At 41.6% G+C, this 17441-nt stretch overlaps 1 protein-coding gene across 5 annotated transcripts in view; it reads left to right on the forward strand.

Annotated features, from left to right (window-relative positions):
- Window positions 1-2028: 2028 nt before the first annotated feature.
- gria4a (glutamate receptor, ionotropic, AMPA 4a) overlaps window positions 2029-17441 on the forward strand; it is a 100367-nt gene continuing 84954 nt past the window's right edge. For all 5 annotated transcript variants that reach the window (XM_069147911.1, XM_069147912.1, XM_069147913.1 and 2 more), the window contains exons 1-2: window positions 2029-2218; window positions 5588-5746. In XM_069147911.1, coding sequence (XP_069004012.1) covers window positions 2125-2218; window positions 5588-5746 — 253 coding nt within the window. In that variant the 5' untranslated portion in view covers window positions 2029-2124. The remainder of the gene's footprint in view (window positions 2219-5587; window positions 5747-17441) is intronic.

Below are 17441 nucleotides of genomic sequence, written 5' to 3' on the forward strand. Positions count from 1 at the left end.
AATAGATAAGTATGTGATTTTAGGCAGACACATTAATGTGCCATGGAGGCCAGGTAACAGTCACACCTGGGGGCACCTGGTGTTTTGACTAATTAGCACACCTTCATCCGGAGGGAAGTAACTCATCAGTGTCATCTCGGGGTGTGGTGATTGTTTTCAGCTCTACCTGCCGTCGCTGAGCTCTCAGCGGTACATGGTGTTAGAGCAGTGAAGGGGAGCCAGTTCTCCTCTTCACTCTTCTGCCCGTGGAGCGCAGTGTGACTTCAGCACCATGGACAGAGTCAGTCAGTGTTAGTAGACGTGAACAGAAATATGTCTGAAAATACTATGGATGCCGTATTGTTTGAGTACATTTTGAATATGTCTCAACCCGTGTTATCTTATTGTGTATGACATACTCTTGACAGTGTACAAGTAGTGCACACTGTATACACCGTTCACATGAACGTATGTTTATGATATAACAGTTTTTGGGCTTAATATGTAACTTTAAATTATAGTAGGAGCCGACAGGGCATGTTCTGTTATAGGAGGGGAACTGGGTCTAAATCTCTTTTTTAAGTTAATTAACATTCTCGTGTGTAAAACGTAAGAGATGTTGAACTTGCATTTTTTTTTTTTCCAGGCTGTTAGATTGTTTGATGTACTCGTATGCTCTGCAGGCAACCGGGAAAACCCTTTCGAGATGGACAGACCGCATCTTTCACTGGGACAAGCCGTGAAGCTTCCCTTTCGTTTTGCCATCTGGAAGAATGAAACCGTGCTCTCCACCGTGTAACTGCGCGATCCCAGACCGTCTGTCAGTTTTACCGATCTGCTACCGGAAGGCTAGATGAAACGATTCTGAACGGGATACGGCTGTAACATCACGTACTCTAACAGAACAAGACCTTCTTCGGACAATGCTTCTCTTTTCACCGTTTTATTTTCCTATTTTAAGATACTCAGAACATCTCATTATTTCAGGCTCGTATGACTCTGTGCCGCTAAATGGTCGCGCTATCCTTGTGTCTGTTTTTTTTTTTTTTTTTTTTTTTTACCCCCTCCTTTCCGTGGCCAGATGTTTTCGCTCATGAGGTCGTGACGTTGAAATAACGATGATTTTAGCAGGTCCCCAGGGCGCCATCAGCGTCCCGCAGCGGAAGGCGGCCTGAGGTTTCCCTCTGTCAGCTGGCCTGAACGCTGCTGCCTTAGTGGGACACGCACAGGCTAGAGTCTGCTTTGACAGCAGAGCGGACCGCTGCGTAAAGGATGGATTGGGTTTGTAATGCAATTAGTTATGGGCGCAAGAAGCTCTGTTACTCATTCTCACTTTGGTCTGCCTCGCCAATCAGAACACAACAAATCAGCTGCACTCTTTTTTTTTCATCTCCACTTTCATTTGAAACACTTTCTCTTGCTTGATTAATTTCCTGTGCGCGCACACGGATTTATTTTTTAACACAAATGGAGGGAGTGGTGACAGTCAGATATAGAAAATATGAGTTCTGTTTGGCTTAATGCGGCCAAGCGCACACACGGGGTCCAGGGGGTGCGCGTGAACACGCATGGGAAACACACGGAGTCTTCTTACCCTTGTCTCAACAACTACCACCAACAAACCTTATCACAGGCCGTGTTACAGCAAGTTGGAGACGGTAGACGGGGAAGGACAAGTAGGAGATGTAGAGGAGGAAAGGTGGTTCAGAGAGAAACGGACCATCTAACCGAGAGCGAGAGAAAGAGGGGAAAGAGGAGGGGATGGGAGGGTGAGTGGGACAGAGAGAGAGAGAGAGAGAGAGAGAGAGAGAGAGAAAATGAGAGACGGCACGCGCATGTCCAGTTCCACCATGCAGACTGTTCTCCCAGCTCGCCAAGCATTCTAGCGACTTTCCCCACTCTTTCTCTCTCCCCGTCTTCACATGTGCACCGGACACACAGCTCTCTCCCGAGCGGACACTGCAGGGGAAGAAACGAAGGAACCCACCATGGAGTAGGAATACTACTGGGAAAAACGGGGGAAAGAAACCTCTCTCATCTTTCTTCCTTTTCACCTTTTTTCTGACGCCTTTGCTCTCTTTCGCATCTCCCCCTGTCTCTCGATGTCTCTCAACAGTTTTTGAAGGGATTGAAGGAAAGAGAAAAATGAGGATTATTATTTTTTCTTGGCACTTTCTCGGGGTGTATTCCGCCCTTTGGGGGCTGGCGACAGGGGCTTTCCCCAGCTCAGTGCAGATAGGTGAGTTGGAGGATTACTGATTTTACGCACGGACACTCAGATCAGACACGCAACACTGAAAACCAGTGGATCCTTAGCGGGCAGCAGGACCCTCCAAAACACAGCAACAGTAGAAAATACAAGAAATTCACTCAGGAATAATGGAACAGAAGAACACACAACTATAGAAACATTTTCTGCTGCAGCCTTCCCCTCTTGTGTTTTTTACCCAACGCATCCTGCTTCACTCTGTCACTCATACGGTTTATTAAGGCGCACAAACTCTTTCACTCTATGTCCATCCTTTTACTGTATTTGCGTGTATTTTAAAAGCTGTTCTGGGTTCATGAATGTTTCAGCGAGCTTTGTTCCTTCTAGTCTTCTTCAGTGTTTAGACACTGCAGCATTCTCTCTCTCTCTCGCTCTCTCTCTCTCTCTCTGCCCTTTTCCTGTTACCCGGTGTCAGTGCGGGATAAGCCTGTCTTTCAAAAGATCAGAGACAAAGTTAACTGAACCTTGATCATCTTTGTTTTGAAGAATGCATGTGGACCACACATGCACGGAATCTCTGTTTTTTTTTTGTATCTCTCTCTCTCTCTCTCTTACACACACACATTCATGCAGGGTGTGTGTGATAATGAATGCACTGCATCACTCCTTGTGGGGGGCAGCTGGGAGGTCCTATAATGAGATTCGGTTCCTTGACTCTGTCTCCCTACAGCTGCCAATAAACTTAATGCGCTAAACATTTTATGCTTGCTACACACACATCGTTTCAGTGATGTTCAAGCATGCATGGTTACATGTACACGGTGCACATGCAGTCATTGAAATGCACAAATGGTTTGTGCTATTCATTCCCACAGTTACAAATATCTGGCATAAGGGTGCACACATTTACACTGGCAGGAACACAGACACACATTGAACATGCTTGCTTGCACATACAGACTCTGTAAAATGTGTGATCTTGCAGAAGCACATACATGCCGTCTTCCCTCCCACCGCCCATCCTCCTTAAACACTCCACTGTACATGCACGATCATTCACTTGAAGAGTTATTTGCATATCTCTGCATTACACACAAGTGTAAAGTCAGTGGAAGCACAGACAGTTTAATTTTACATACTGCACATATGTGTGTGGGAGAGAGACAGAGACTGACACCGATGAGAATATGTGAAAAGTCTTCGAGAAATGGGTGCAATAACGTGTCATGTTGGGACATATCAAGACTCCTGAGCTGAAGTGGATGTGTGTGAACATGTGTGCTCTACGGGGGAATTCTACCCTAAAATGAAAACCACATTTTTTTTTTTTGTCCTCAAAACCTACACTCCCAATTATTAATTATAAACAAGACAGCGTTTAATGTTATTAAGTTGTTTTTGCACATGGCCCACACACACTCCAGCTGTAAGGTCTCTGTCTATCTGTGCAGGTATGTGTCGCTAAGTGACATGGTATGTAGTGACGATTGATTGCTTCCTTCAATATGTTGTGCCTCCCAACTCCTCCCCCTGTCATCTTTTATTCTCCCTCCCAAAGCAATGTCAAGGCTTCACAGTCTCCCAGTGTAATCCAATTTAGTTGAATTGAGTCTAAATCCATTAAACTTAAGTCACATCAGTTAATTTCAAGTCATGAAGCAGTGTAGAAGCAATCTAAGGGGCGAGCATTTGAAAGAAAAAAGATCACGTTCATATCCACCACAATACAACAACAACAAAAAGGTTCATTTAGTTAATGTTAGACGTACAAAAGGACCTTTAGTTACACTGAAACATACATAAAAAGTTTAAATCTCCAGTGTACCTTGTGATGGTTGGAATCAAAGGCAGCTGCTGTACTTTAAGTCCTGAAGTCCACCCGAACTTCAACACACGTTTTGCTGATTGTTGCATCCTTTGGGTGTTTGAGCTTCACTGTGCAGAATGAAGCTGGCACAGAGTTTGACACTACAAGGCTCTTTTCAATTCAGCTGCTCAATGGAAAAATATTTTCTGTGCTCACCTTGAATTTCAGTTTCGCACCTGCTCATACAAGCACGATTTGTCGACATCACAACTATTTGGGAAGCAGATGAGCTTCAGCGTTTTAATGTAACTTACACAAGTGTGATGCGGAAAGTGAAAAGTTGAGAATCATAGCTGTAAAAAAGGAGTCTTGTATTCAGTTGTTTAACTCATAAAATAAAACCTTTTTACATATCCATAGAATCTGTAATATCCAATGATTTTCTGAAGTCATATCAGATAAAAAAAAAAAAAATTTTCAAATCAAATTCTTTTTATGTCTTCAATCATATTTGGACAGGATCTTTATGTTTTCCCAGAAGCTTTTAGTGTTTTGTGTTATTGAGATCAATATATGACTTATGGTTATTTCATCTTCTCTTGATCATTAAATATCTCATTACAAAACTCCTCCTCAGTATGGGTAATTGTTAACAGTTTCAAAAAGCATGGATCTAAACGGTTGTGTTTTTTCTTTTCTTTTTAAAATTTTGCCAAAGGCAAATAGCACATTTATATTACGTTTAGTCTATTTTCAGCTGATTGTAGCAGTGACTGGTGTTATATTACGGTTCTCGATATCTTTCATCAGGCTCAGGTAATGGAAGAGGTCCCGCTCTCGGCAGAACATGTAATGTGAGAACGCCCTAAAATGATCCTGTGACTCTTGAGCTTTTTTGTTTCTAGTTTTTCTTAATTTCAAGCAAAGCTGTGTCTTTGTTTTTGTCATCTCTTTTCTCACATACTTTCAAGTGCTCATCCTCTTTTGAAATTTTGCAGTGGTTACCTTTATTCATTTACTTTATTGTTTCTAATCATCTCTTCTTTCCCCTCTCACACACATATTTAACTGTACAGAGGAATGCTTTCATTTTTAAAAGCCAATGACACTTAGCAATTGCCTCCCTCTGCCTTTTTGATCACACGGCCCATGCTCCTCCTTTATTGAAATTACACTTTTTGATCTGGCCTTCCACCTCTGTATCCTTTTATGTCCTCTCTCACTCATGATCTCTTTGACGGCTTTCCTGCCAGCTTAGTTGTTTCTCTTTTCTTCGTCAAAGAAATGTGCCGTCCAAGCCTCCACAAGTGAGTTTGTATTCATGTTTGTGCGTGAGAATGTGCTGAAAGACAAATGACTTCCTGTAACAAAGCTAATGAAGATCTTGGCTTTATTCTCTCTGTCTCCTCCTCTGTTTTTCTCTGCCCTCCCCATCTATCTTTCTTTCCCCACATTACTCACCCTCTTCCTGTCGCTCTCCCTTTCTCACCACGTTCCAAACTGACCCCACTCCGCCCTACAATAACTCACTTCCTCTCCTCTCCATCATGTTCTTCGCCTTTCTTGACTTCCCTCTTTGTCCCTCTCTCTAGGTGGATTGTTCATTAGGAATACTGATCAGGAGTATACAGCATTTCGACTAGCTATCTTCCTTCACAACACCAGCCCTAATGCTACAGAAGCTCCCTTTAACCTGGTTCCACACGTCGACAACATAGAGACCGCCAACAGCTTCGCAGTCACCAATGCATGTAAGTGCTCAAACGTGTGTGTGAGACTCAGAGTGAAACTGAAACATGCATGCAAGTATTTTCTTTCTCTCCGTCTCTCTGTGCTCTCTTCATGATGGATTTACAGCCTCACTGTTGGATAAAGATTGGTTTAGTTAGGAAATCAGGTACATTAAAAGATCAGACTTCAATTTTATCATTTAGTCGTGCACAATGCAGCAGCTGAGTGGTCTTTGGCGAACTTAGTTTGAAAACTAACTGCAACAAATTGCCATTTTCAAATGTTGATTTCAGACAAGGTAAAGTACGATTCAAAAATCCTAAATGCAAACACTCCTACTGTGTGGCATTTTTCGGCAGTGTGGCTCATTTTGCTGACACTTATCAGACTGATACTTTGTTTCTCACATGTCATTCACATCTATCCACATTATCCCTCCAATCTGCAAAAAGTTAATATTACTCATCATTAGTGTGGGAATAGTTGCAGGCAGTATTTAAAACGGGCCCTTTGTGTTCAGAACAGAGGGGAACAGATGGTACTTGTGTCCTCTCTGATCTTTTGAAGGATGACAGCTAATCTGTCACCATCCCTGTCTGTTCTCTGGGAGCTGAGATCGAATCTTTCACGCTACCCTCTCGACCTAGAAGCTTGCAAGAGAGATTTTGTGAAATTTGTGCTGGCAAGTTTGTGTTAACAAGGCCACGAGGGCAGCTGGTTGCCAACAGTTCAAAACAGCTCAGCATCCTACAGGTGTCTGCATTTCGAAAGTTAAAAAAATATTATCACAGTAAAAATCCAGATACAGTGGTGTGAAAAAGTGTTTGCCCCCTTCCTGATTTCCAATTTATTTGCATGTCTGTCACACTTAAATGTTTCAGATCATCAAACAAATTTAAATATTAGTCAAAGATAACACAAGTAAACACAAAATGCAGTTTTTAAATGAAGGTTTTTATTATTAAGGGAGAAAAAAAATCCAAACCCACATGGCCCTGTGTGAAAAAGTGTTTGCCCCCTCCTGTTAAAACACAACTTAACTGTGGTTTATCACACCTGAGTTCAATTTCTCTAGCCACACCCAGGCCTGATTACTGACACACCTGTTCTCAATCAAGAAATCACTTAAATAGGACCTGCCTGACAAAGTGAAGTAGACCAAAAGATCCTCAAAAGCTAAACATCATGCCGAAATCCAAAGAAATTCAGGAACAAATGAGAAAGAAAGTAATTGAGATCTATCAGTCTGGAAAAGGTTATAAAGCCATTTCTAAAGCTTTGGGACTCCAGCGAACCACAGTGAGAGCCATTATCCACAAATGGAGAAAACATGGAACAGTAGTGAACCTTCCCAGGAGTGGCCGGCTGACCAGAATTACCCCAAGAGCGCCGCAACGACTCATCCGAGAGGTCACAAAAGACCCCACGACAACATCCAAAGAACTGCAGGCCTCACTTGCCTCAGTAAAAGTCAGTGTTCATGACTCCACCATAAGAAAGAGACTCGGCAAAAATGGCTGTATGGCAGAGTTCCAAGACCAAAACCACCGCTGAGCAAAAAGAACATTAAGACTCGTCTCATTTTTGCCAGAAAACATCTTGATGATCCCCAAGACTTTTGGGAAAATACTCTGTGGACTGACGAGACAAAAGATGAACTTTTTGGAAGGTGTGTGTCCCGTTACATCTGGTGTAAAAGTAACACCGCATTTCAGAAAAAGAACATCATGCCAACAGTAAAATATGGTGGTGGTGGTAGTGTGATGGTCTGGGGCTATTTTGCTGCTTCAGGACCTGGAAGACTTGCTGTGATAAATGGAACCATGAATTCTACTGTCTACCAAAAAATCCTGAAGGAGATTGTCCGGCCATCTGTTCGTAACCTCAAGCTGAAGCCAACTTGGGTTCTGCAGCAGGACAATGATCCAAAACACACCAGCAAGTCCACCTCTGAATGGCTGAAGAAAAATAAAATGAAGACTTTGGAGTGGCCTAGTCAAAGTCCTGACCTGAATCCTATTGAGATGCTGTGGCGTGACCTTAAAAAGGCGGTTGGTGCTGGAAAACCCTCCAATGTGGCTGAATTACAACAACTCTGCAAAGATGAGTGGGCCAAAATTCCTCCACAGCGCTGTAAAAGACTCATTGCAAGTTATCGCAAACACTTGATTGCAGTTGTTGCTGCTAAGGGTGGCCCAACCAGTTATTAGGTTTAGGGGGCAAACACTTTTTCACACAGGGCCATGTGGGTTTGGATTTTTTTTCCTCCCTTAATAATAAAAACCTTCATTTAAAAACTGCATTTTGGGTTTACTTGTGTTATCTTTGACTAATATTGAAATTTGTTTGATGATCTGAAACATTTAAATGTGACAAACATGCAAAAAAATAAGAAATCAGGAAGGGGACAAACACCTTTTCACACCACTGCGTATTCGTCCACAGTGTCTCTCAAAGCATTTTAAAGACAGCATTTGGAAGAATCCCCAGTTCTCGACCAAATAGGCAACATAAACCGTAGCCAGGTGTAGCCGTTCCTCATCTTTGTTCAGACATATTTCAAAACTGTTTTGTGTTTGACAATGAACAATAAAAGAAGAGGAACAAAGAGTAAATGCAAGAATGTTCATATATGCAATCCTGGAAAACATTTTTTTTTTTTTTTTATCAAAACACCAACTTAAGTTAAATATGTTTATTTAATTTTCTTTTTTCACACGTTTTTTTTTTTCCAGTTCTGTAGTGGTTATAACATTGTTTGCATATTCACAAAACTCTGTTCCTTTAATCTGATTGGTGTCTTGGTGCCATGATCATTTTATGTTATGAAACAAAAGATTGCTGACATAATCATTGTTACTGTTTCACCTGTTAGGACGATGAGATGACTGTTTTTTGGCTGCCAGTATGTGTTCACCCCACAAAACTTTGGTTGTTTGTTTTCTAATATCTGCTGGGTGACACTGGTTTATGCAGCTGTAATCTAAAAGCTTACATTGCTGATAGGTGTGTGTGCTTGCGTGATTTTGCCCCAGTCTGTTTCAGTTTTGTGTTTAAGATGGGAACAATCTTCTCTCACTCATCTGCCAAACAGTGTCTTTTAAGTCGGTGCATAAAAGGAGATAGTCGATACTCTCTATAAGTTTGGTTTCTGAGAAGCGGCGCTGAGCGTTAGTGAACAGTGTGTGGTGCTTATATTTAAATGATCAAAAAGGAAAGCAACATGAAAGTCTGTCTGCAAAATGTGGAGGTGTTCAGTGAATGAGGTAGACAGCTTTTTGTGCTGAACGCTGAATTTCTCTCACAGGTATCATATCACATCCGCTCGTTAACACAGCCCGGTGGTCCATCCATCTTATTTTAGGGAAATATTCAAGTGATTGTGTTGTAATGTTTTACCTCCTTATCTCATTAAGCTTTAACAAATCGACTACTGGGGCTGTTAACTATAGGCAGGCGAACAAAATCAATACAGTATTATACAACAATACAGTGCTTCTCCTCACAATGTTATATCAATGCGTATAACAAGAACAAAATAATGCTTCTCAAAAGAGTGCCTCAAAGTCTGAGAGGTTTGGAGGATCACCTTAGCAATGGATTTTTGTTGTGTTTCACAAGAGTAAAATAAATGTAGACGTTTAACATCACTGAAGGTTATTATTATGAAATTTACTGCAGCCAAATGGAAGTCACATTATAATCATAAATCAAAACTGTAATATAATTTCCAAGTTCGTTTGTCTACTACCCCCACTGCATTATAGACCCACATTAATAAATAGGTTAGTTAATCCAACCCACAATGATTGTAAAATTAATAATCCATCTTCTACCTTCCACCCACAAATATCATAACATGCTGCATCTCTTTCTGTTCACTGTGTGAATGGTACACAATGAATTCACATCAGGTTTCTTTCTTATCATGTAAGGGGCGGAGTAGGATATCAGTGATGAGTAAAGGGGTGGACTCAGGGGAGAGGCACAATCATTTCTGACAGTATGAAACAATGCAGCAGGTGTTTTATAGCCTGTGTGCATTCACTGAAGCCTGACAGGCTGAGATATGTTTCAGTGACCACCGGAAACCTTCTTTTCTCTTTGTAGTCCCCCCCCCCCCTTTTTTTTTTCTTTTATACAATTTCTACTTAAATCCCTATGACCTACTTGTAGTTCAGTTAAAGGAGTTTCATAATTCGTATTAGTAATCCGAAAGCTTCGATAGATTTTGTTTGCGTCAGGTTAAATATGAGAAAGTATAAAAAGACGCCGTCATCTCGAATATATCTATTTGACAGAATGGTGCAGCCAGGGATTTTAAGTTTGAATATTTCAGTTTATGCATCATACAGTATAGCTTCAATGGAGAGCTGAAAGACTATGATACAGAATTTATATATTATACTGTCAGTGTGGAGTAAGAGGATTTTTCTCTCGTTAACGGAAAAAGACTGTGAAAACGGAAAAAGGCAGCGATATTTCTATTATTGTCATTAAATCAATCACAACCAACAATGAACTGATCCTCCTAACACATTTCTATTTGTCCAGAAACTATTACCAGAACAACAACAAAAAAAACACAACAAAAGACTTTGCAAACGGATCACCAGAGATAATATAATTTGCCCTGCTGACGGCATGAATGTCTACGTGACGTGTCCAGTAGCTAAAGAAACATTTTAATCTAAACCAAAGGTATAAACCTCCCAGGGGTGTTAAATGAAAAGTTAGGGAGTCACTAAGGTCAATCACATTGGAATTAAATGTATGGCAATTCACACTTATCAGCCTGGCTGACATGTTCCTTCCTTCCCATGAACTTTACCACTAAAGTTTGTTTTCAGTGAATCCCGTGTAATGTGCATTCACCTGTGGATGGTAAATAGTCCCTGATGAATGCACAATGCACTGTTTGAGTAAAGTTTGCTAACAGCTGCAATGTCTGCATGTTGAAATTAGCCTATTTAACAATAAAGAATTATACATTTTTGACCCAATTCGAAGGATTTATGTCTTCAGTTGAAAGAATGGGCTTCGAGGCAAGTCGGACAGTTCTGAGAGATGGACTTGTGTTTTTGGTTTTCTTTTCAAGGGACTTGTTGACAACGAGAAAAGTATAGTAGCATATGTTCCTTCTCCCTTTGGAGAGTATGGTTCATTTTCTCCTTTATTTTACTCTTTTTCAGCTCAGCTTTCAACTGTCTTGCTGTTTCTCTTCCCGTCTTCATGTATCTACCTTTCTATCACAGGTGTACGACACACGCACGCATGCACGCACGCACGCACGCGCACACACACACACACACACACACACACACACACACACACACACACACACAAACATCCAGGCATTGGAATATAAAAGACGGAAGTGGTCGGGAAATGAAGCTCTTCAGTGTGAACAGTCTGCTGTCTCTCTGTCTTTCCTAACAAGTGGAACCACTTCTCTCTCTCTCTCTCTCTCTCTTGCCCACCTTCTTTCTGCCTTGATCCATCTTTCCCTCTCTCCCTCTCCTCTTCTTCGTCACTCCCTCCTTTGTCTCCCCATCTCCTCAGACTCTCCCTCTCCTCCTTTTCTCCTCTGTTCTTCATCACGTCTTGCCGTCCCTCTCCTCTTCACAGGCGTGGTGAATGGATCTCTAAATTAATCCCTGACTCTTGCTCCGGGTTGTGAGCAACGCTTCGAATTAGAATAGGGAATTCTGCCTCTGACCTTGGCTAGTTCTTCTCTATTCTAGTATTCAGAAAGCGTGAATGGATCATAAAAATCCCTGGTCCCCATCGTTTTCCATATTCACAGAGGAATACAACCCACTTTCTTGTACCAGGGTCACACGGTCATACGTCCTCGGCTGCTGTCAATCTCCGTTGTTTTCCTGCGTGCCCATGCATGCGTGTCTGTCTCTTTGAGTACGTCGATACGTGCAGGTTTGTCTGACTTCGTTGCATTTGTGTGTATGCGTGTGTCGGTTTGATGAGCCTCACTGAGAGAAGCACACTATTCCACTGAGCTCGCTGCCTCAGCTCTATTCACTGGCTTATAGAAATTAATGCATATGGATTAGCGTGACCAACGGCTGCACGGTGTGTGTGTGTGTGTGTGTGTGTGTGTGTGTGTGTGTGTGTGTGTGTGTGTGTGTGTGTGTGTGTGTGTGTGTGTGTGAGACTGTGTGTGTGAGACTGTGTGTGTGTGAGTATGCATATGTGGTGACATCTCTGTCTGCACAGAATGCATGTGTGCAAACCTGTGTGTCACTGAGGTGCATGAGATCATGTGAACTTGGCTGTGTGTGCTGTGAATAAAACAAATCCATTGACAGAGCGTGATGAAGATAGACAGAAAACGATAAGGTGAATTAGGGATGGAGAAGAAAGAAATGGAGAGAAATGGATTTGTAACAAAGAGGTGGTTATGCCTGGTTTGTGGTGCCAGAGCAGAGAGACATAATGTTGTGCCTCCATAGCTGGAAATAAGATTTTATATATGTGGATAACTTCTTTTTTATATTATTGATAAGCTATTCTATTGTATTGTAATGATGATGATGAGTGATTTGGTGTCGTTTGGTTCTTTGATTATTGCGGTGATGTATAACCTCATTTGCCATCTAGATCTCGTATAGATTGTCCCTATAGTGAATCATTTGCAAATCAATACTGTTTACGTGTTATTGACTGCCACAGATTGCATTTACACGCAGGCTGCACCTGATTATCTTTTCAGCCCGACTGAGTCAAACTGCTGGAGTCAGAATCTCCTTCGTGTGTCAGTCTCGTTTCGTCCTCCCATTGTTGAGAGTTAAGGACAAAATTAATCAACTCAAAGATGTGACCGCTATTAGACTTCTGAATAAGCCAACGGTTGTAACACCTACACTCAGGACAAATAGTTCCCATATTATCAGTCATCAATTACTACATTTAGTCTGATATAAGATTCTGATATGAAGATAATAAAACGTCATGACAGCGTGACTGTTGATACGTTGATGTTTGGTGTTTTTAGAAGAAATCGTATAATTCAAAACTCTGCCAGCAACAGTACTCATGCAGTGTGTTTACGGGGGTGGGTGTTTCATTCAGTCAGGGTGATTGCCATGAAATGTGCAAACTCAGCACTGTACAGTCAAAGAAACACAACAGGTTCATGTGTTAAAAACAATATCAAAACGGTAAACAGCTCAGAAGTCATTGGAGGAGTTATGATGTGGAAGCATCAGCGTCTCTTTTTCAGAGGTTTAGTGTATCATTAAAATGCAGAGTTCTGGCAACAGAGGCGATGTTCAGACTGCAGACAAATCTGATTTTTTTTTTTCAGATTATTTGCAGGTGAACAGATCGGATTAGGTGTGTCACGACATCACCAATTAATCAGCATTGGTTGCTGTGGTAACGACGTACGCACAGCTACACCGGTGATGCGGCTTTCCAACATGGAAGCTGCTGGCTGCTGGCTTCTGTCCGTGGAGTGTTGTTGTTGTATTTACAGCGCAAAAACCAACACTTTCTGATAGCGCTATGCTAGCGGTAGCATAGATTCTGCTCACTCTGTCTCTGTGAAAATGACGTTGTCACCGTGTGTCCGACTGAGATGCATCTGTAGAAATCCGATTGGAATTGCAAAATAGCATTTCATGTGGGGTTTTTTTGCTCTTCGATTCAATCTGGATACAATCTGGATATGACAAAAAAAAAAAAAATTTGGGCTTGCAGTCTGAACACAGTCATAGAGAGCATTAGTCGCCATTTCTTCAGTAACACATTTCTTGCAAAACCATCGCCGACGCAAACCTCCTGCTCACCACGATCGCTGCCCTGATACATGTTGGCTGCATGTAAACTTATCACTTCTATATCGCAAAGTTAACAAAAGAATGTAAAGAAGGCAATCAAAGCTGCTGTAGCCTCATCCCTTGTAATACATGCTCGTAGTGTTGTTGTGGTGAAACCATTGATGACTGCAATGCTCAGCTATAAATTTAAAAGCTCTCTCATAGTTATTTGCAGATGAACTCTGACGTTTTAGTCACGCAGTTAGACATTTCCTAGTAATACAATTATGCAGTTGTAATTGTCAAAGCTCCAATTAGCTCAACTTTTTAATGACTCCTCACAAAGTGACCAATCACAGTTTGAGGTTGATTGATCGCGTTGTTTTCAGCGGCTCTTAGAGCTGTTGTTTTTTAAAGGCTTGTTACCAGTATGTCTCATTAATGATGACACGTGGTGAGAAGTATTCCCATGATGACAAGAAAATTGCTGTTTCTCACTCGAGTTGTTAATTGAGAGGGTGTTTACACACTGATGACCATGGAGACACACACGTACACACGTTGAGCGTTAGTGTGTGCACGCGTTAACACACACTTCCCAAGAGTTCCTCAGGGTTTCACATTTACTCCACATATCCAGCCTTGGAACTTTGATTAAATAGATCTCTGGAACAGGCAGCTACAACTCAGCAGCACACACACAAATAAATAAATAACATTTTGTACACAGTCTCCCTCTCGCTGTCTCTCTTTCTGACACATAGACACATTGATTTGCCAACCTGTCTGTATATTTCGGACTTCCTCATATACAGCATGCCGCTGTGCCTTTGCCTCGCTCATGTCTTCCCATTAAATGGCTCAGTCATCTTGTAGATGATTTGAGACGCTCAATAATAGCACCGTACTCTCATCTTCATTGGTGACGTTTTGCATGGCTGTATGTCTTCTTAATGACCACACTAGGGAAAATAGAGTGAAATGAAATTTGAAACCCCGGCAAGGCAGGGAGATTTACTTTGCAGCAAACCTTCGTTTATTCATGTTACTAGTGGTCGATGACTGTGACGGCACCCTCAATGCTTTTCCTGGAATCAAGATACATTATCTGGTACATTGCTAATAGCGAGGCAAAAGTTGATTCATTTCATTGAAACACCACAGGTAGCTTCCCTACAACGTTATTTTGTTAGCCACCAGTAAATAATAGGCCTAAAGCTGTAGTTTAGGTAATTAATATGTCGTAATAGTAGTAGATTAGAGATGAAAACACAGTGAAGAGCTACTGAGCACAATACAACCAAGGCATTCTGCACCTTCCATTATATCATGAGTTCCTGAGCCTTTGAGCTATGTACGGCAGATGGTGGTCATGAGGTTTTGAAGTTGCCTCGTGAATTAGTATCTTATCTTATCCAGTTAAGTACATCTAATAGACGTCATCACATACAGTAGGTGTTTGGACATATATTTGCATTAACAAACTACAGCAACTGGTTGAAAACAACCAGTTCATCCACTATAATACCTCCGGGGGTCATTCTAAGCTGCACTCGACCAGTTTACAAAGAGCTGCTGTGACTGAGGAATAATAATAGCATTAACACAGTGGTTTATATTTATCTTGTTCATCAATGATGTTGTGACTGAAACAGACTGAGTTTTCTTGTAGACCTGTGAGTGATCAGCTGTGCATGGAGCGCAGTGGACACCGACGGGTCAAACATGTTGGCACGCACTCGTGCGAACAGATGTGGTATTCACTGTGGCACGCCGACATGAGCGCTGCACCGACATGAAGCAGGAGGAATTCAGTGAGCATTCAGTGTGTTTTATAACTGCATTTTTTTTGGGGGGGTGGGGGCCATGCTCACATGTTGCAGTCCTCATACCACCCGTATTAATGAGCCACACTTTGTAAATGTTCATGCATCTTTAAAGGTATTCATTAATATTTCCGCTATATTTCAGCCTCACAGGAGTCACAGAAGTTCACACCCTTCACTTGTGAAGGAGTTCATGAGCAGATCACTCTAGCAGTAGTTCAAAAACTTCTGGACTCTCTACAGTATAGGAAATCCTGCTTGTAGTACCGTGTAGAGATAGATGTTTGCTTTTCATCATCTTTCTGTCCTTCGTGACATTAAGTTCAGGTCACTTTTCTGAACAGCAGGGATGGGCATTTCAAGCAAAACTACTGTTCGATATTTGCGGGGAACCAGTTGACTATTATTCAAACAGCCACTGCTTCACGTACACACAGGAAGAGAGAGAGACCCACTCACGCTCACCACCCACAACTTGAGCTCAACAAATACCATCAAACTTTGAAAAACCTCGGCTTTCACAAAGCTGATATCTTTCATCTTTGAGATGAGGGTTGTTCGCTCCTCACGTCTAACATCAAATTGACTTTGTATGATAACAAATCTCGTTATTGATTGTTGATCTCTGGATGGACCGTCTGCTCGGTGCTTCCCTCTCAATTGACTGTGTATATTTATGGTAGACTCATGATGCTTTACCTTGAAGAGTTTCTACGGTATTTTTTTGAAATTTTTCCCTGCAGAATTATTTGACAGTTTTAGCCTTCGCAAGTTTCTCCTGTTTGCATCAAAGTTTCTAAGCTTACGCACTAACAAAAAATGAATTCCTTAATCGCAGTAAATGTCCTATCTGGTGTTGAAAGCTGTTATGCACAGGCAGGATTGGACTCAATTAGGACATTTTTGTTGTTGGTTTTTTTTGTTTTATTGTGTTAATAGTGACTAACTAGGCAATAAACATGCAGACTTTTTTTTAAATACAATTTGTTAGACTAGATCGGTGAATCGTATTACACTCTATACAATCCTTACTCCCCTCTTAATGTTGTCATGCTTATGATTTTAGTCCTGACGTATCTGGTGACCCCCTGTGCTTATCTTGGGACAGCAAAAACTCTTTGAGTAGCTACTTTGTCCGAAATAAAATTGAAGAACTGGTGTGTCTGCTTACAGGACAGCCAAACAAACTGAAATTGCTTGAGTGATAAAGATGAAATCAGAAATGGAGATCTGTATGGGATTTCATACAACACTTGATAAAAGTACTTTTCCACTCTGGCAAGTTGGTTATTTGCCGATGAGTTGTACGTGTACTGGCTTCTGCAGCTCTTCATCTAACAAGTCACCATGGCTACGTTTCCTTTATCTATTATTCCGATGATCTGCTGCCAAATGTTATGATGTAGAACATACTATATAGCAGCATCAATGTAACATTGTAATTTTTCGATACCAGGTCTCCAACTCATGGCTCGCGAAAAACCAGTAGCCCGCGACCCGCTTCTAAGTAGCTCGCTGATGCTTCGAACAATTTGCAGTGCTTCTGCCCAAGTATATTTATGGGCGGCCAAGTGAAGTTGGCAATCCATTTCAAATCGTTTTGTCTGTTTATTTATTTATTTATTTTTTAAACCTGTCCGAGAGAACGACGCTATCAACCCGAACAATTAACAAGTGGACAATCTCCCCTCGCTCCCTTCACGTGTGTCTGCCCTGCACCATGTCAGTGCAGCAGAGGTTGACCTTCGCCCTGAGTGAAACACACAGAGATCAGAGGACAGAAACTGCGACCGTCAATGTCGCAGCAGAAACTCTCATGCTGAGCTGGAAAGAATCCGATGCTCAAACATTAGGTAAATAACAAAAATACAATATTGTTGGCGGGACCGCAACAGCGGGCGGAGCTATGGAGTCAGTGAGTGAGTGAGAGATCAAAAGTTACACCGCAGTTCACCTGAATGCAGGGACTTTTCAAATTAAAAGCCATCCAGTTTCACACAGGATCCAGCCATGCACCAGCTTTTGACCTAGATATGTTTTTCTTTTGGGAGGGGCAGGGGTCTCAGTCAAAGGGCCACTGGATTTTCCCCGTTAAATCTTCTATTAGAACA

The sequence above is a fragment of the Embiotoca jacksoni genome, unplaced genomic scaffold (assembly GCF_022577435.1).
Source record: "Embiotoca jacksoni isolate LCO1_2020_lvr unplaced genomic scaffold, fEmbJac1.0.p SCAF_14, whole genome shotgun sequence".
Classification (NCBI taxonomy): domain Eukaryota; kingdom Metazoa; phylum Chordata; class Actinopteri; family Embiotocidae; genus Embiotoca; species Embiotoca jacksoni.